A 20,980-nucleotide genomic window follows, 5' to 3' on the forward strand; every position below is an offset into this window, starting at 1 on the left:
CTCATCACAAGTTTGTCTATTGTTGCTGGAGTATTTTTGTGACGTTCTTCTTCGTATTGAGTCTGGTTCTTTAGCAATAAAAAAAAAAAAGCCACACACAAAAAAAGATTTCCAGGATTTGCTGAGGTCTCATGTGACTTCATGCATGATAGATGGTGAGAGTGAGAGAAAGCAAGAGAGAAGATGGAAGCCAAATTGCTTCTGAGTAAGACACTTAAGCCTAAAATTGTCTTTTACCATATAAACTGCTAACGCTTTGACATACAGTAATGTTTCAAAATCAATATGACAAATGATTTGAGAAGAGAGCAAAGGCTTGTGTGTGCGTGGGCGAATCTGCTTTGGTCGTTTACAGCAAGTGAAAGAAAAGGTGGGGGGACTCTGACAAAGAGCTGATTTGTGAGAACCCTCTTATCAGTAACGATCTTTGCTTAACAGCATTACAGCGCTTACTTGACTTTATCGAATACAGCGTGTGGTTTGCATCAGTACTACTGGCTTTGGTTCCCTGCCGAATTGTCGCTGCTTCCAGCAACTTCAAAAATACACAAGCACAAAAACAAACATATTGTAGGTACAAAAATATGTTGTAAATGTGCAAATCATAATAGTCGTTATTTCAGGATATGAGATTATATGGTTGCAAGTATTTGACATTATGTGACATTATTTGACTGACTAAGTGTGGTAAAGTGATGTCTTTACTGAAAATAAAGTACCATAAAGACCAGTGAGTCACAATCATCCTGGAATTGTCTGAGAAACCACACAAGAGTTACAGAAAATGACCTTCTCTCTAATAATGTTGTTAGACAGTGGTTTAATCTACTACACTGGGACTAGTTCATAATTTTTAAACCAGCCAGCCGTCTTAAAACTTTAATGTCTCGACTATCCATCCATCCATCCATCCATCCATCCATCAATTTTCTTGTTGTTGCTTGTCCTCATTCGGGTTAGGGGCTAGCTGGAGCCTATCACAGCTGACTGGGTGGGTTCCACGTTGGACTAGTCGCCACACAAATGTAGGGCACTATAAGTACTAAGTACCATTCTGTGACACATTAATTAAGATCTATGGACAATTATAGTAATTACGTCTTCAGTTAACCTAACATGGATCAATCCATCTGTCAATTTTCTCTTCCCCTTATCCTCATGAGGGTCGTGGGTTACACTCTGGACTGGTCGCCAGCCCATCGTAGGGCACATGTAGACAAACAAACATACTGTCAGAAAGGTAATTCTCACGGTACTTTGCAGAATGTGTCTGCCACAATAGCGACTTCAGCTTTCATCACCTAAATGTACTAGGAAAACATTTTACTTGCTGTATTTATTTCTTAGAAGGAGATAATTGTAATAGAAAGAGATTACTGTTCGGCACTTCATGAGCATGACTGACCCTTTGCTTGCTTACCCAATGGATTATCTCTGTGTGTTTGGCTGCGCCCTCGATCAGATGTTCACGTCGGTCAGATGTTTGGACTTTGAAGAAGCACAAGGATGTTTATTGATGGGTAAGACACAGTGTGCCCACAATTACACATCATTCGTTTCTCTGAAAAAAAAAAAAGGAAAAATACGAGTTCCCCTCTGTTTTCTGAGTCTATTCCATGGTCTATTTGAAAAGATGTGTTCATTACATCTCAGTGATAGTGTATAGTGGTGTACTGGCCTGAATTCTGCACAGTGAGTGGCGGTTCATTTCCCACTCAATGACAGTGGGAATGTGACTGTCTTTCTCAAAATGTACTGTGTGTGGCAACCAGTCCAGGGTGTAGTCAACAATCATTGTGTGTGATTTTTTTGCCATAAGTATCCACCCACTAAAGTTTTCTTTTTTGAAGGATCTTGCTCACTAACAAATGGCTATGAAAACATTACCTCGGTGGCGGCAGATAGACCTGTTAATATCCATGAGCTATCACAAATGTAGCTTTATGGCTAAAATATAAATTGTAACACTAATGTTACATGCTTTACTCATATGGCCCTAGTTTCATGCCAAGTGCAATGCTAGCACAAAGCGTAGTCTAACTGTGCACATAGTGGAGTTTTCTTTCTTGTGGTGTTTTCCTAGACAGACGCAGGTAAAAGGGGACATTTGCGCCGTTGTGGGATGGAACGCTGCCGACTTCTTTGCCATCCAATGCAAGCAGCTCTCCCCATTCCCTTTAGATAGACGCGTGATCTACATGGCATGTACTGTAGATGCAGGAGATCGGCGCGCACAAAGTACATTTAAAAGGAACTGCAAGAAAATCTCCACTCGCAGTTGACGTAAAGTTGGCTGCTGTGGAGTGAGCACTTGGAGACCGCCTTCTAGCCCCGATCATGCGTCGCTGTGTGATAACGCACCCCATTCATAGTTTTGCTGCGGTCAGTGGGGTGCTTTCAAAAATATTTTCAAGATGATAAAAATAACATTGTGTTCAATGAATTGATTTCTACAGTGAATCAGAGGGACTGTCCCATGCTGTTGTCATACATGTACTGTGTTTATGAACTAAATCCTGCCAAAATGATAGCACTGTAAAAATACTAATCTTCACTGACTGACTGGCATCCCTCTCCCTTTCTCTCTCTCTCTGCTGCTGCCATTTATACAAACTAGTTAATTTCATTACAGACACAGGGATTGTTGTTACAAGATTAATCCATTTGCATTATTTTAATTGCAGCACAGAAATACAACGCCACCTGGCTTGGAAAGATAAAGGGGAGCACAGAAAGAAAAAGTAGGTCTGATGAGCCCAACACTCTGGAAATTAGGACATACTGTATTTATTGAGCTGAAGGGTGAGGTGCTCTGATGTCTTGTTCAAAGCCAGAAAAAATAGACTTTGCGGTGGTTTTAAAGTTTTCGCCGACTGAAGGTTAAGATATATGTTTTATAAATCCATCCTTTTCTGAAATTTGGCTCATGAGCTAATGAGCCCTTGTTACCTGGGGAGACTAGATTTACACTCTCCTCCAAAAGTATTGGAATGGCAAAGTCAATTCCTTTGTTTTTTTGTTGAATACTGCATTTGGGTTTCTGTTCAAAAGCTGAATATCACACAAAAGTTCAGAATTCCAGCTTTTATTTCATGGCATTTACATCTAGATATGTTAAACAACTCAGGACAGAGCACCTTTTGTTTGAAGACACTCACTTTTCAAATGAGCAAAAGCATTGGATCCGACATTACTAAATGAACTTATTAAAGGGGCACTTGAATGGGCTGAACACTGGCACTTGTACAGTATGATAGATCTGTATGTAAAAATGATGTCAGCACTAAAATTCCTAATCGAATATGTAGTGATTTAATTATTATTATTATTATTATTTTTTATTGTGATGACTGTTACCACGGATTGGCACACCCGCTTTTGGAATGTGGCTTGTTTTTTTTGTTTTGGTTATTTTTTTTACCACCTCAGCCTGTCCCCATCATAGAGTGGAGGCAAGCATTGTGTATTGTTTCCGGGCTTGGTTTGTCACATATTGTTGTCACCTAGTGTCTGAAACGGTGATTAATCGCCAGCCAAATTCATCTGCACATTCCTACTCTTGTCCACTTTAACCTGTGAAAATATGAAAATGAGCTGCACAATATCTGGGATTTATTGACCTCAAATGTGCGCTCCTATGAGGAAAACCCACTAACACCTCCACAAAATCAAAAATAGCGCGCTGATCGTGTGCTGACAGCAGTCATGACAGACGTAGCAATTCCGAATGATAGCAACATCTGGAAAAAGGTACACGAAAAACTAGAGAAATACCAACACACCCCTGGTATAATGATATCCTGAAATTATGGGTTTAAGTTTTGGTGTGCCACCCCAAGAATTCAAGTGTCCCCAACTGCGCACCCCTATGAAAAAAATCTGGAGGCGCCACTGTTAAAGGTCCATTCTTTATTGAAAAATGTCATAACTATTGCATCCAGTTCATGTCATAGAAAAATACAGATGTCAAAAAATGAATTCTGTCATCTGCTTAAGACATTCAAACCTCCGTTATTATTGATGATTTGACAGCAAGGCGGCACAATTCTGCTTCACACTGGTTGCATGGCACATTGCTTGAGTGCCCCTACCACAACTCTTTGCTTTTAACAAACTATTCTCGGGTCAGCATCAAATCCCTTGAGGTGGGATGTTCCAGGAGAAGCCACTTCCTCGTTGATTTAGAAGTTGTGGAAGCCAAGTTACTTTAGTTGCCCTCCATATGTCAAAGGTTGATGGTGAGAAAATAATAAATAATAAATCACACAATCACATTTGATAATAGAAAACCTTTTTCCTTACTTCTCTGGTGTTCTCCTTGCATGCCTCTGTCATAATCATGAGCACAATAGGCTCATTTAAAATCATTACAAATCATTCACATTACTTGGGAAAATCAATTTCTTGACAATCTACACTTGACATGAAGCAAAAGACCGGTCTCGATTGAGTAAGTGCCGCTTGGTGATCAGTCGATGTCGGTGTTCGATGTAAACAGCCTCTCTGCTCCCAGTCGACTTCCTCACTGGCAACTTTAGAGCATTCGAGCTTCAGAGTCTCTGGGCAGCCGTCCATCTGCTGACAGGAAAAGCTCATGGGACAAACTAGCTGGACCCACTTCCTTATAATGTATCCCAAAGCCCTGCGTCACAAGGCTTCACAAGAAACAGATCTAAAACACAGAGAGGCTCACATTGTGCAGCGTTGGAGAAACAGCTGCACATATTGTATATTGATGACACCTTTTCAGTCTTTACTCTTTTTTATCAATGGCATTTTCACCATCCAATTATGAGTGTGGCTTTTGCTGCATGACAATGCATGAATATCTAAACTGTTTTGTAGCACGTACAGCTGTACTGTACATTGAGCCTAATGAAATATGCTTACAGTTGGGAAAGACAAGGGTACAGCAAAATATTTACTGGGAACCAGTTGATAAATGTATTGATTTAACATGTTTTTTGTGTTTGTAATTTGCAGTGGTGTAGAACTGCACAACAACATATTTATAGTGCATATCACACAGAAGCAAATGATAAAACATATAGTGTATGAATATTTTGACTGAAATCTTAGTTTGGATTTTGATATAGTTGCAGTACTTCTACACCACTTCAAACCACACACAACACAAAACATCTCTGACAGTATCGACCAAACCTGAGCATTTTTTTGTGGCCTGAAATACGAAGCATATTTGTAAGGACACACTTTATTAAAACCTCTACTAACTACCCAGAGAGCAAAATATGGATAAATCAATGTTGAAATATGGTTCAGCTTAAGTGTTGAATCTATGTAGAAACCTAAAGTAGAAATTATACAGAAAGCGCAAGGTTGATAAAATGTTGGGTCAATGTTTGCTTTTCAACCATATATCACACAACATCAATGTTGATTCAACCATCATCTAGATTGGAATTAAAACACTGTAAATGGTGAATGGGCTGTCACTTATATAGCACTTTTCTACCTTCTGTGCTCAGAGTGCTTTACACTGTACCTCATCTACCTACTAATGACGCAGCATCAGGAGCAACTGGGGGTTCAGTGTTTTGCTCAAGGACACTTCGACATGGTCACAATGGCCGGGGATCGATCCCACAACCTCCGGGTTGGGAAACGACCACTCTACCACTGAGCCATGCCACCCCACTGTAAGCAAAAGATTGGCTTAGTCCACTACAAAATGTTAGCTTTTCAGCTTACCCAAATGTATGAAAAACCTATGACAGAAAACATGTTTAATATTCAGAAATGTATTAGAAGAGATCAAAATACTGCACGGAAATGGCTAAGAAATGAAAACTTTTCATGAAACAGCAGCAACACCAGTGTGCTCAGGGCAACAAAAAAAAATCAGTCAGAAAAAAAGTGGTTAAAAAAAAAAAAAAAAAATTTATATATGGAGAGTGAGAGCATGTGAGAGCGAGAGCGAGAAACAGTACACACACGTTTGCTGTTGAAAAAGGCCTGTCCCCCTCAGAATATGCCCCCTTCCCACCTCCCTCTGCCAAAGTAGAAAAATAGAGAAGGGCAACCGTAGATAACCAAAGATTCAACATTAATTAAACATTAACCTTTCAAATGTTTTAATTCAACCAAAATACAATGTAGATTCAACAGCATCTTTGAATCACAAACGTCAATGCAGACAAAATGTTGAACCAACGTTGATTAAACATCAGTCTTCAACTAAAACCAAAAATCGACCTTCTTAACCCTAATTCAACATTGAGTTAACATCTTTTGCTGTCTGGGTAGAAAGTAGCTTATGACCGGCCAAGAAAAACAGAACCAGATGTGTTTTTTTTTATTACCCTAAATGTTTGATTTAAAGTGTGTGATAGTAATGCAGTCTGCCAGAAAACCTCTATAGGCCCTTCATCTTTGAAGGGTGAATGCTTTGCTTATCAAAAGAGCAATAAAACACATTATGCAATGCAAAACGGAAGGAATGGATTGAAAATGATTGCAGATGGAAGTTAAATCAACATGGCAGTGGAATGGACATATCACCTTACAATCAGTGATGCTAAGATAAAGACGTATCCTTTTCACTGCCAAAGTTGTGTTCACTTGACCTTGACAATAAATGCCATTAATTTTTATGAATCTGTTTCTTAAGTCTGTGTGTGTTTCTGTGTGTGAGTGGGGTGGGGCGATAAAGTAGGCACCATACTGTTTCTATGGCAACTGGATTCTTTCAAGTTTTGGCCCCCTTTTTACAGCTGGATATAACAACCAGATCTGCGCTGCTCTCCCCCCTTCCTTCTGCCTCCATCTCTCTCTCTCTCGCTCCCTCTGCAACATCAAAATGTTCTCTTTGAAGACTTAAGCTGATTCCAAGTCAGATCCAAAGCTATTTCTGGCTCTATTCAGGACTGAGGTTGTGTGCAGAGCTGCGTTTGACATGCACAAGAAAGACAAAAAAGTGCAAAAAAAGGAGTCAGGGAGTCAGTGGACTTTGTGGGGGAGATCTGGTGGAAAAGCTGCACTTGCAGCGTGTACGCACATACAATAAGCTACAGTATGTATTTGAAATGCTGCCTGCTGGTTGCTGATAATGATGAGTGTCGCTTCATGTGTTTGAACGCATGTGTGACTGAATGTGAGTATGAGTATGCACTGTGCACCAGCATAGACAGACCTTTAAACAAAAATCCTCAAAAGCAAAGTGGGAGATGGGGATGGGGGAGGCGGGGGGTGCAAGGGTGGGCAAGCAGAGGTATATTGTAGAAGATGAAAGGAGCAGACAGGGGGAAGGAAAAGAAGAAGCAGAGGAAAGCAAATGTTTCATGTTATGTTGTGTCATGCAGCGCAGTATCAATGGCACGTATCACCCGAGTACGCATGAAACATTAATTAGAAGATCCAGAAATGTTCACTTTTGAAAAAGCAGAGAGAAAATTCTTCCAAAATCATCCCACGTTATTTCAGGAATCAGTTTGGCACACCCATTGCATAAAAATGTGGAATGTAGGATTAAGAAAGAAAGAAAGAAAGAAAGAAAGAAAGAAAGATTATTTGATTATTACTTACCTTTGTTAAAGCTTACTATACATCTACTCTATATCGATCTCCAAAGTACATCTTTTTTGACGAGAACCATTTACAGTTCTTTCGAAGTGACTGAATGTGTGTCCTCCAATTCGGATATATTCAACGGTTAATAGTTACAAATATGGTGGCTTAATTGGACAACCAGTTGTGAAGGGAAAAACCTCACTGCCCTATTGTGCATTGTGTTCACACAGGTGAGTGAGCCATCCTTTTCATTTGTGAATTTGGAATGACATGTAGGGCAAACATACGGTAGTATAATATTAAAATCTATGAGTGAGTTGATTTTCATGACACATAAAGTTCTTGCACTTTATGTTGCTTTGCTGTTCAGCAGTTGTGTACCGTTGTTGTACTTTGGAGGGGAATTTTTATGCAAGAGAGCCCTTTGCACAGGAAAACAAAAATCCCAGCGTGTGGTATATTTTTCTGTAGCTGAGGAGTGGATCCTTTATATATGCATTTGAGAATTAAAATATATTAAGATACTCTTCTCTTCATTGGTGCAATTTAAAAAAAAAAAAATCAGACAAGAAGTGATGACGATCCCAGGGGCCCACTACTTTATCCCTTATTTTGCAAAAATGAAAAACAAACTATCGCACAGCTTGCTAACGGATGATCTTGTGCATCATGACAGTTAAAACTTCTCAGACACATTTTCCTTATATTTTGGTTGAATTTTACAAATTGTGGGGCATTCGAATTCGGAGCTTAGACTGCATATTTGGAGGTGGAGCTGGCTTGAGAGAGAGGAAAGTTCATATAAGGAATTTGATTATTCAATAGTAGACAGGAATATGGCTGCATTATCTCTAGAAGTGTCAAGACATATATGCATGTCTTAGGAAAAGGGGCCGTGCTGAATATCAACCATCTGATCTCACAGTGCAGTTACTTACTGAGCTATACACACCACAGTGAGCGCCACTTAAATCAAAATGTGTTATACAAAGACTGTTGTTTTGACACTGCAGTATTACAGTGCCTGCTGTGTAAGATGGAAGGTAAAGCATTTCAGAAAATAAAAAAATCCCCCACCATCCATTTCTCTCAAAATTCAACATAGTAATGTCAAAAGAAGAAACCTAGCACAACAATTCCGATTCACTTGGCTCTTCCTCGCATCACCATGAAAGTTTCATACATTCACATCATGTGCATGCAATCAACTACAGATTTGGGGGGTTTCGGAGTGGATTTTCTCCCTCTCACTTTTTTTGATTTTTATTTTTTTAACACACCACCACAATAATACTGTAAAATATCATACTTGGCTGTGGTTGTTCTCCATAACCACAGTAAGGTGGGTTCTTCAATTACTTTCAACAAATACAAGTGTAATTTTCTTTATCAAATGGGAGCTGTGCTATGTTTTCCAGGTTTATGTGTGGATCCTCCGGGTATGTGATTAATTGGCCTCTCCTCGTCTCATAGTGACCCAGAGTGTGGAGGCAGAGTGCGCACATCCAGGGGCTTGAGCCCCTCTCCTCAGACAGCCTTGGGCCACAAGGGGCCCCAGCACAGGGGGGAACTCTTCAACGGCTGAGTGGAACCAGATTCTGGTCTTTTTGGAAAGAAGTTGAAGTGGAGAGGGGGAGTGAATGAAGAATGGCAAGCCTTACACTTGAAGCCCCGCAACTGATTCACACAGATGGAAAGCATTAGACTTCCATTCCACTGCAAAGATGGATGGGTTATTAGATGGAGAGGCCGATGCTGTGTGGAGTGAGAGCAGGCGGAGAAAGAAAAGGAAGAAGGGGGAGATGGAGAAGAGAGAAGTAAAGGGATGAGGGAGGTGGGGGGTGAGGGCTCCGTGTTTTAGGGCATTCAAACTGAGGAGATTGCTTCTCAGTTTTGAATGTCAGAGAGGCATGCATTTAACAACGTTTATTATTGTGCTTGTAATTTGCAGTGGCATGTATTGAAAGTGATACCATTTATCAAGATCATCAAAATTTTGGGGGAAATGGCTTGCAAGTGACTTAAAAAAATGAATTTGAATGTCAAACCAAGTATGGGATTGCTGACGGGTTCAGCTGGGACACAGGTGACTGCAGCATTTTCTGAAACGGCCTCAGCCGAGACCTTGGCCCTTAAAGGCCTCACAAGAGCTCTTTGCCTTCCCCTTTGTGCCTCGTTGCTTCTTGGCTAGCATGATCGATGATTTTGGCGTGCTGTGATGTGTGCTGATACGAACGAGTGTGAATTAATGTGTCAATATATTGAAACATGGTCACGTGGTCTCTACGGTACTGACGAGTAAAAAAGAACTTTAGCGACACGGTTTACGACGGTTTTGCGAACACTTGTAATCGTTAACCAAACAATGGATTTGAACATGTTCAAAATGTCCTTGCACAAGAAAAACAAACTTTTACCCAAAACACAACATTCGCAAAAGTTCACCACTAAGTGGGATAGAGGCTCAAGTTGTGCTTTTCCCAGTAGACTGGAAGGTCTCATGTGATTTCAACCCCGTGAGGCATGAATAGAGAGCAGGAATGTGCATTCATCTTCCACTCTGTTGCTCAGCTGCCATCCTATCTCTCAACAATTGTGAGGGCAGGTTTTAAACTATTATACTTCAACCAAAATTATTTGTTTCAATTGTGGAGGATAATATGGCGGTGACATGAAAGTTAATAATCACGGTCACAATGAATAGTTGATTTAGATCATGTCATCTTGTTCAAACTGAGATGAAAAATAAAAAAAAATATGAGCAGCGCAGCCAATGACAAAGTACGATAGTTAGCCTCCGAGGTCCTGCGTTCAAATTTGCATGTTGTCTGTGTGCTTGCGTATGTTTTCTCCAGGTTCTCCAGCTTCTTTCCAAATCCCCAAACTAGTTTAATCAATTGAAGACACTAAATTACCAATAGGTGTGAATGGGTGATTGTTTATATGAGCCATTCTACCGAAGTGGTTGAAATTGCTGTCCCACAATGAAAATTAAATTTTAAAAAACAATGAAGTGTTCAGAACTTGCATATTTAGTCAGATCTTGTTATGATTTATTTCACCACAAGCCATTAATTGAGATACTATTAAACTGAATGTATAAAAAGTCATCTTTTATATGTCACTCCTTATTGGGAGGTGGCTGTCCCAATCTCTAATTCATCCATCCATCTATCCATTATCCGTACCGCTTCTCCTCACAAGGGTCGCGGGGCGTGCTGGAGCCTATCCCAGCTGTCTTTGGGCAATAGGCGGGGGACACCCAGAATTGGCTGCCAGCCAATCGCAGGGCACACAGAGACAAACAAACAACCGCACTCACAATCACACCTAGAGGCAATCTTTAGAGTGTCCAATCAACTTACCATGCATGTTTTTGGAATGTGGGAGGAAACCGGAGTACCCGGAGAAATCCCACGCAGGCACGGGGAGAACATGCAAACTCCACACAGGGAGGCCGGAGCCGGGATCGAAACCACGACCTCTGAACTGTGAGGCGGACGTGCTAACCAGTCGACCACCGTGCCGCCCAATCTCTAATTCCTGGATTTCAAGAAAATGTAGATGATTTTTGCCAATTGACAAAATACTTTACTTTAATAGAACATTTTGGTTGCTTTTAAATGTATGGTGAAAGATTTACATTGATTTTGTAGATTTTTTTCAAATTAGAAGTTTTTATGTAGAAAAACCTGTCCCAACTTTTCATGTCACTACCGAAACGCAAAGAGTATTTGTCTGTAGGTAGGGCTTGGTTTTAGCCACATCCCCAGAAATTTCACCAGTAAGAGACATTAGCTTCAGGTTCATCACTGGCCACATGGTGAGTAATTAGTTGACAGCATTATTAAGTTATGTGCCCTCCAAAGTCTGAAAATCAGCATGTGGTTTTAAGGACTGTCACTACCGAACACCTCATTTCGGCAATTAAATGAGCACTTTTGATTTTAATGCTAAATGTACTGTTTTCTGTCTCTGTACATATGCTCAAAACCGTCTGTGGTAGCTACATTGTGCCTAGCATTGTTGAGTATTGTCAACAACTATCATAAAACGTCACTACGGAAACGGTCACTACCGAAACGTTTCGGTAGTGACAATATGATGTTTCTTTTTGAATAAAGTAAGTTTTGAATAATATAATACATAGATACATGTCATACATAGATCTTTCTGACTTTAACAATATTCTATTTCATATTTTATCTTAATTTGAAGGGAAAAACACCAAACTGCCAAAAAGCCTAGCAGAGACAGAGTACAGGCAAAGGGTTAGAATGACCCAGAGAAATCCAAAGAATATTTAATAAAGAAAAGAGAAAGAAATAAGAGATGGTTGGAGGAAGGAAAGCTGAAGTCCGCCAATCAAGTATCCAGCAGAGAGCAAAGGAAAGTCAGAAGAGCATGAAGAAAAAGACAAGACCACCAGATGTCTCTCAAAAAACAGAGAGAGAGGGAACATACATACAGGGAAATGTATGTTACAAAAATGTTTGTCATTCCAATTAAATTTTCATTTGGAAGGTGAAACCACAGTATTTCAACGTTGAAGAGCCCTATGATGGACAGGTGACCGGTCCAGCATGTACCCTGCTTTTGTCCTAAGTCAGCTGCGATCAACTCCAACCGCCCGCAACCCTGAGTACAGTACAAAACACTCGAAAATGGAAAAAATAATGTTTCATTAGTTATAATACACGTTAAAAGTTAAAATATAGCAAAACTAGTTAGATAATTACAATGCTACCCTCACACAGTATTACTGCAACAGCAGCAACAAAATGGTCACATCTGAAATTTTGCAGTCACTACCGAAAAAACTGATGTTTTAACAAAAATTAAAAGTATGTAATCATCAACCAACAATTTTTGATAATGATTGTTTAAGGGTATGTTTGTTTTAATTAATGATGACTTTTCAAGTTAATATGATCAGCTTTCTACATTTTACAATGGAAAATAGCATATACATTTTGATTTATTTCAGAAAAACTATATTAAATTCTGTTAAAAATGATTTTAGATTGATTTTGATGTCAAAACCATGTATATTAATTAATGAAAATACTTTGTAGAGGGGGGAATGGAAAAAAATATGAATCGGCTAGTAGAATAATTTTTATTCTTCTGTAATTGTGTGTTTCGGTAGTGAAACATTTTAGGGACAGGCAAGATATTTGGGAAAAGCTAGAAAATACTATTTGAAAATTGACTGTACTTTTACTATATTTAGCAACAGGCAAGATATTTGGGAAAAGCTAGAAAATACTATTTGAAAATTGACTGTACTTTTACTGTATTTGTGCCCCTTAGATATGGTGCAACATGAATACAATAAAAGTTTTTCTGAAATAAAATACAAATTTCACACATTTTCCAACTCTGAATTTGAACCAATTCAGTAGAATGGCCCATATACTGTATGTACACTGCGATTGGCTAGCGACAAAACAAAGGGTGTAGGGTGTACCCCACCTCTTGCCCTATAGCTCGGTGGGACAGGCTTCGGTTACTCGTGGCTTTAATGAGGGAAAACAAATGAATGTGCACAGATGAGTGTCCAAATTTCCCAACAACAGAAAGTACATTTTATTGAGAAAAAAAAATCCACACATATGGTAATGGTCAGTTCACAATTTAAAGCCATGCAAACATATAAAATATAGTTTTTAAAGAGGATAATAAACAGCATTGGCTTTGCATATGGCCTCAGAGCAAAAGAGAGCAGGTAGTGACAGATCGCTCGACAGCGTTTACTTCACTTCCTGTCTCCAAGGTCATGACCAGCAGAGGTCGAGCACCTGTCAGCCCCTCGACACAACACCTCTCAAGTTCGCCAACAATTAGGGAGCAATGCTGAAACAAGATCTTCTTCGGGCCCTTTTGCTCCTCTTCCATCATTCTTGCTGCTTTCTTTTTCTCACTGTTGGCCAAAACCGAAGGTAATGTGAGGTGGCGTTAGCTCGTTTAATGCAATGATGCTAATACTTGAATATGCTGCAGCCATATAAATTCGACTTCAACATCAAATAAGTGAGAACAGTCAATGTGCAAGCTGAGAGAAAGATGTAAATTTGCTTCACTGTTGCGCAACAGTGCAGTGAAAATGCGGAGCAGCTCTCTGGCACATTTTCCCTAATAGGCAGATGTAGGATTTTATCTTGTTGAATTTGACGGGTAGGTGGGCACTCAGACTATTTGTATTGCAACAGTAAAAAGTAACTATCCCACTCTATATATCCCCTGTGATATTTTGGTTTCTTTAACGACATTGATAGGGTCAATATTTTACAAGCACCTATCTGTATGATACATGACAGCTGTAGATTGTACATATGTAATATCGCTGTCAATCAATAACCTTCTTGCAGTTGATTGCATTCAATTTAGCAGGTCTAATACCTAATGTTGAAACTGAGGAGTGTATTCTCATTACAAATAACCACAATAAAAAATAACGCCAAAAGTAAAATATTTACGAAAGTTAAAAAGATATATAATCAGACACAATTAAAATCCACAAAACCCTTTTCATTTTAGAAATAATGAATCCCCCAAAGACATTTATTCCCACAAATTGTGAAATTAAACAAGTTCAAACGGAATAAACGTGTTGAGGCTTCTCTTCTTTCCAGAGCAATCAACTGAATTATCTTCATCAATATTGCATGAATTTACAAATAAACATTCGCTCCATGTTCTAGTTAACTGCTTCAATATTCACGTCAAACCTCCGAACAGTTGAAGAGAATCTTTCAACTCTCTTTCTGATCCTCCCGGCGGATGAGGATGCGGCCTGATTCCAAAATGAACACTTTTTCTTAATCTCTGCATTGCACCATTGACACTTCGCACTGCTCCTCTTTTCTGCGTCAAGACACGATACCAAAGAGTTAGCCGCCATTGATTCGGATTCCTTCCTCTATAGGTCGTCGTGCTTTGAAGACACACTAATCCCGCTTGGCCATTTACCTGGAACCCTCCACTCCCTGCCATTATTCAGACAGTCATTATCTTCTTCTGGCTCTTCTTTACTTTAAAGAAAACAACAAAAACTTTACATCCACACAACTCCAGAGGCTAAATGGGGCTCTTGTGGCTTAAAATGCACTTACGGCTTGACTGATAGGTGGACTGAGAGTAGTTGCTTTGGGGTAATGTACAGGATGTTGCTCCCTTTGCTTTAAACAAGAGGTTGGGGGGGCATGGACTACTACTTCTACACTTCTGTTCATGGGGTCCTCAGCCTACGATGGAATAAGATGTAATGTAACTTAATGTAGGTTGGACTTGGAACAAGCCAGTGGTGGGAAGTAATGAAGTACATATATTTTTCTATATTCATTTCGATAGATTTTTCCTGTTATTCCCTACATTCCAAAACATAGCTCTACTTTTTAGTCCTTGTCTTGACAAAATAGGCTTGTTAAAATTTCAAACCCTTTATTATGTTACCTTTATTCTGTCACATAGGTGTGATGTCTCACAGTATATAAACTGGGGTTACTCAGTGACACATTGTCAGTATGTCAATCTTTCTTCCATATCTTCTGAATTCAGCTCAGCTCTAGTTACTTACTTTGTATTTTCGTAGATAAAGACTTTTGTTTTTCAAATGCTGTGTCAAATTCTGCTTATCACGTGACAGCTTTGTGAACATGTTTTGATGACAAAAGCCGGAGCCAAAGATTTTTTTCTTTAGTCAGGGACATAACCAGAAATGTTATAGTGGGGTGGCAAGGGTGACATAACACCTCGGTGTGAGGTGGCCTGAGATGGCCATGCATGTTTTGTTTGCACATGTGTGTATGAGTCATTCTTTATCATACCACCCATAGTCAGGTTTCATGAAGTAAAATTCACACATAGCCAGACAATTGCCCATCATACTCCTAATCAAGGAGGAACAAGTCTAAGTAAAAAGCAATGCTCTGCGGAGCTTAACTCATTAGACAATGCCAGTTTCTTTGCCGTTGCTGTGCTTTTGTGTACCATCTCATATTGTACTGCTCATTGGTTTGCTAGCTGACAGCCAATCAGAGTTATCAGTTGTCATCAACAGCCGATTATTTTCCGTACTGCAATCAATGGCTCATTCTTCGAAATCATATCTGAAAAGCACAACGACATAAAAGTCTCTTAGTTTTTAACAATTTGAAATTTTGCTTTTTACTTAGTTTCCAGAGCTGGGCAGTCCTTCCCGGGGCCGAACTGGCAAATTTTAGAAAAGGGCTGGACTAAGCATGGCCGGAAGTGGATTTTAGTCCGGCCCACTAATCGGCCCTCATGCGTGTGACGTGCTTGCGAGGCGGCCAAAATTCATCTCAGCCTACTCGGTGAAAGGCTTCTTTTTAGGCTTCTTTCTACTCCCGCGTCGGCGCGAGCGACAACTGCTGTTATAGGGATTGAGGGATTGTGAGTTCATGCACTTTTTCTGGCGTTCCCTACTTCCGGAAATACGCCATAGCAAACCTGCTGGTGCTTGTGTGGTTTGCTGGTACGCTTTTATTTTGAAGGCCGGGAAGGAGGGGAAGTGTGCAAAATAAATAAGTAACTTGACTGCGACTTCCGGCCGTCTGTTGGACACAAATAATTATACAATACGACAAATCCAACCCTGGGGCTCGCAATGCAAGTCAGCACGCAGTTGGGTAAGTACTAATGGCGCATTTGAAGCGTGACCACAGCGGGTTCGAATAGTAAATTAGCCAGCTAATGATCCTTAAAAAGCCTCTGCCGTTAGCGTCTCTCCCGCAGCGATGTCAATCACGGACGCTTTTTTTTGGGGGGGGTCGGGGGACGGAACGGGGCGGGGGCCGACAATGTTTATGAATATGGCCGGAGGGTCGCGGCCGGAAGGGTACCCAGGTCAAGGGTGGAGGATCGCGGCCGGACCGGCAAAAAATGGTCAAGTGCCCAGCTCTGAATAAAAGCATACCAGCAAACCACTATACACAGCAGGTTTGCTACGGCGTATTTTCGGAAGTAGAAGACGCCAGAAGAAGTGCATGAACTCCACCTTGATGTGGCAGCGTCATACGTGAGTGCTGTGCGCAGCTTAATATACTCCCGGACACAAGTTGTTTTGAAACTGTTAAGTTCCAAGTCGGGGGACTTCGCTTGAAAAAGACAGCGACAGCAATGGATACTGTACTTGCTACAACCATAAAGGGACCGAGATGACTAGACTATGCATTTAATTTTATTGCCAAACTAGTTAGCTTTTGCAGCAGCAACGAGCTGCGTGCTGCATCCTCTCTCTCCTCTCCGTGTGGGAAAGTGTATGTCATGTGACATAATGGCCCAATCAGAGCAGCAACAATTTCTGATGGGTGTTGCAGACCTGTCGCCAACAGCACAATGCGTGAATCAATGCGGCAGTTGTCGCTTGCGCCGATGCGGGAGTAGAAAGCCTAAAAAGAAGCCTTTCAATGGGAAAAAGGCTCAGTAGGCTGAGATGTAATTTGGACGGCTCGCAACCACGTCATACGCATGAGGGCCCATTAGTGGGGCGGACTAAAATCCACTTCCAGCCATGCTTGTCCAGCCATTTCTTAAAATTTGTCAGTCCCCACCCCCCGCACCAAAAATGGGCATCCGGAAGACCTGCTGTATGACCCTACAAACCTATACAGGTTGTATGGATAAAAAAAAAAATAGTAATGATTTTGGTTGACAGGGTTTGCATTTGGAGCAATTGTATATTCTGTATATGCAGCTAAACTTGTTGTAGAGTATATCAAAAGGTCTATGAATAAGGCGTCCATGTGAAAATGGCAGTAAAATAAAAGATACACAGGAAATTTCATAGAGTACATTTGATCCCAATAAACAGAGCAAAATTTGAGAATAAAAATTCAGCCGAAAATTCTCAAGAGAAAATTGATGCTGAATATTTTACTCTAAAATTTTACTCTGTTTTTACTGGGACCTAATATAGACTTTTTTTTTTTTTTTTTTTTTTTTTTAGAGTAAAATGTACTCTCCCATGTTTACTGTCTTTCAAAATGTTCCCTTTTTGGTAGTGGCCTGGGGGTGACACGAGTGACATGGGGTGGCCACGGCTGCATCTCTGTAGGAGTCCGGTAAAGTTAGCACCAGATTGGCACATTCGGAGTTGTCGGTCCAATAACGTAACCTAACTCTCAGTAAGGCACTATATGAAGGTAAACTGGAGAAGCTTTTTTTTCTTTTTCATTGTGCGAAATTGTACTGAATACAGTATAGTCCTCAGTAAACATTCATTTTCACTTTTGTATGCAATTCAGGGAATGTATTTACGGAATTGTACTTGTGGTTGAACTTGCACACCGTTCATAAACTCTAAAACGACGTCGATGGCTCGTCGTGAAAGGATCCACGACCATTTTGCCTTAAAATATCACTTGAAATGCGTTTAGGGCTGGACAGGGCCGTGAAATGAAGTTCATCTAAAGTGCACACAACACACGCGCACAGAATCATGTTCTTAACAGGCCAGCCGCCAAATAGATGTAGTCATTCGGTAATGTTAATACCAGCTGACTGTCACGAGATTCAGACAGCTCAAGGCTACCACCTTCAGGTTAAGGTTGGGACTGCTATTACGCCATTGAAAAAACATCATACAAAACCAAACCGGTGGGGGAAAAGGGGTTTTGCTGTCACCTAGTGATCGAAACGTTGCACATTGATAAGACGTGACCAGCACACAGTATCCCTACAAATAATTAATTACAATTAACTACAGCGTAAAACAAACATCATTTAATAAATGACTGCAATACAAAAACACCTGTGCAAAAATATTCATACAAACAATAGGCCTCTTGGTCAAATGGTCCAAACAAAAACATGTAAACTTCCTCAAATTGACACCCTATCATGAATGAAAACGGACTTTTATGGGTTTGTTCTTTAAAAAACAAAAAGATTTAAAAACAAAAGGTACAATAGTTTAACCAAATAAAAAGGACGTCGGTTTGATTAAAATTCACAGTCTTGCATACAAGTGGTACTATTTGCATTGGTGCATTACAAATAGGCTAAATTCTTTAAATCTGACTGAGCCAAAACATTGCCTGTAAAACATACATTTTCAAATTAATTTGGGCTGGATATGAGGACAGCAAAATTGAATAGGTTAAAAAAAGGTTTTCATCAAATTCAATTGAAACTGAATCACAATAGTTGAATGTATACATTAAACTGCCAGACTTGCTAACTTGACTGTGCCATTACAAAATTTTAGAAAACAGAATTGGTCTCAATGTGCGCAGAGAGGAAAACAATGAACACAAGGCAGTGATTGTCGGCTTCATAGGTAGTCACGTTCAATAACAAGAGCTCTCTAACAGTTTCTATTAAAGCTGCATCTGCTTCTGGGATTCATGTGCTTCAAACGGATCATCATCAAATAATGGGAAAGTCGACAGAACGCAAAATAAATCAAAAGGCTATCAGGGTATTGAAAAAAAGTGAGAATATTCCAATTACTGTCCAAATAAGTACACTTGGGAAGTCTTTCTCTATATTAAAGTTTCAGCACAAACATGAATCCTTTTAAAGGTCAAACATTGTTTTTCCTTCTTCACTCTAATTAAATATAATAACATTCTTCGGGTTGAGGCTCTAATAATTCATGCATATAACAAAAAATAAACATATATCATCATAAAAAGGTATCACAACTCTCCAAGACTTTAATGTGGCAGTAACAAAACAAGGAGAGTTTCCTTCAAAATTCAAACATAAAAAAACAATACAAATAATAATAACCAATCTATATTAAAATATACAAGACTCAAATGTTCCTTTGTGGGATTGAGACATGGGGAAAATAATGGGAAAAATAATGTAACATTAGACCAGTTAGCTTGCATGTCTGATGAAATCTTTGGCAGATGACTTAAGTGATATTTGCAGGAACTAAGGCACAAAATATCAGAGAAAAAGGTTTACTGTATCTACTACTGACTTGTCATGGCAGAGACATTCAGGTGTCATGTTGAAGGGATGTTGTGTGAAAATGGGAAAAGGGAGCCAATAAATACACTGTTAGCTGCCTGACCGATGCATAAAACCAAAGGTGAAATCTAATCTTTGGACCCTAAAGGCTGAAAAATGTGAATTCCGCTTGTAGAATGTTGTTGGTTTTAGCAGTGCGCACACTTCCAGTTATTGCTTCCTTGGAAAACACTTTGATCGATTGACTTTATATTTTCAAACATACAACTGCAAGGAAGTCAGACTGACGATAGAAAGTCTCTATCGATAAAGGCCTTAAACTGACAGTGGTGCTGTTTTAGACTGCAATATCAACCACTTACACTTGGATGGACATTCTTCTATTACACCATAATTAAAAGTTCTCTTATAACTTTGCATTTCATTCACTCATCCATTCAGGACTCAGGTACGGTATTTACACAAAGGCTAAAATAACGAGGCACCATTTGAAACGCTATGATATTAAGTACACTTGTTTACATGGCAACCAGTCCAGGGTAGCTCGCCTCTTGCTCAAAGTCATCTGGAATAGGCCCCAGCTCCCCTGTGACCCTAAAAAGGACAAGCGGTGTAGAAAATGGATGGATGGATGTTCCCACAGGCCAGTCTTCACATGGTCGCCCCTTTAATTCTTTGCCCGGATGGCTGGACGAGAGGCAACATTCCTCAAACCGGTCGCAAGCGGGGAGACGGTGAGCATCCCGTTTTTTTTTTTTAAATCTACAGGTCTGCAGTGATGACAGCGTCATTATACATCAGCAAATCAGAGTCAGGCACGAGCAGCGCTGATGTTTGCGTGTGGTCCAGCTGTCCCACCGTCTTCTGTGATAGCTGTCCGTACACTTGGACCGGGCCGCCGCCGTTCCCCGGCATGATGCAGTGTGACAGCAGCGGCGTGTTGGCGTCGTGGTTGGAACCCGTGGTGGAGGGAACGCCGCTGACGTGACCAGTGCTGGTGGAGCCGCTGGCGCTGCTGGGCGAACGGCTTTTAGGGGGGGGCAGGTGATGCTGGATTACCCGAGCGGGCGGCGCCGGGGGAGGGAAGTGAGCAGGGAAAGCCGCATATCCTGGCGGAATGGGGTAACCGTTGACGGGAATAAAGCGCGGGTGTGTTTGAGGCACCGCCATGGATGCCCACGCCGGAATGGGAGCCATCTGGCCCGGCGCTGGGATCGACTGGGCCGGGTAGAGGTAACCGGCGGCGGCGGCGGCATAGCGAGGGTTGCTCAGGTTGCTGACGGGACTGGCGCTCAGCGAGGTGGTCTGGGTGGTGGCGTTGCCTCCGCCGCCGGAGGGCGTGCTGGAGCTTGCGTGAGATGACGGCCCCTCCCAGGCTCGTAGACGGATGTGGATGTCCTTGAAGCGAGGTCTTCGCGCTGGCCCCTCTTGCCAGCACTCACTCATCAAACCGTAGAACCTAAGTGACATCACACATCATTCATTTCATCACTTATTTGACAGC

At 40.7% G+C, this 20,980-nt stretch overlaps 1 protein-coding gene across 1 annotated transcript in view; it reads right to left on the reverse strand.

Moving 5' to 3' along the window:
• Positions 1-18,261: 18,261 nt before the first annotated feature.
• ror1 (receptor tyrosine kinase-like orphan receptor 1) overlaps positions 18,262-20,980 on the reverse strand; it is a 135,459-nt gene continuing 132,740 nt past the window's right edge. Inside the window, exon 12 of the mRNA XM_086048305.1 lies at positions 18,262-20,935. Within this exon, the coding sequence (XP_085904431.1) occupies positions 20,239-20,935 (697 nt within the window). The 3' untranslated portion in view covers positions 18,262-20,238. The remainder of the gene's footprint in view (positions 20,936-20,980) is intronic.

Source organism: Filicampus tigris, chromosome 12 (genome assembly GCF_054856515.1).
Source record: "Filicampus tigris isolate MCC_2025a chromosome 12, RoL_Ftig_1.0, whole genome shotgun sequence".
Classification (NCBI taxonomy): domain Eukaryota; kingdom Metazoa; phylum Chordata; class Actinopteri; order Syngnathiformes; family Syngnathidae; genus Filicampus; species Filicampus tigris.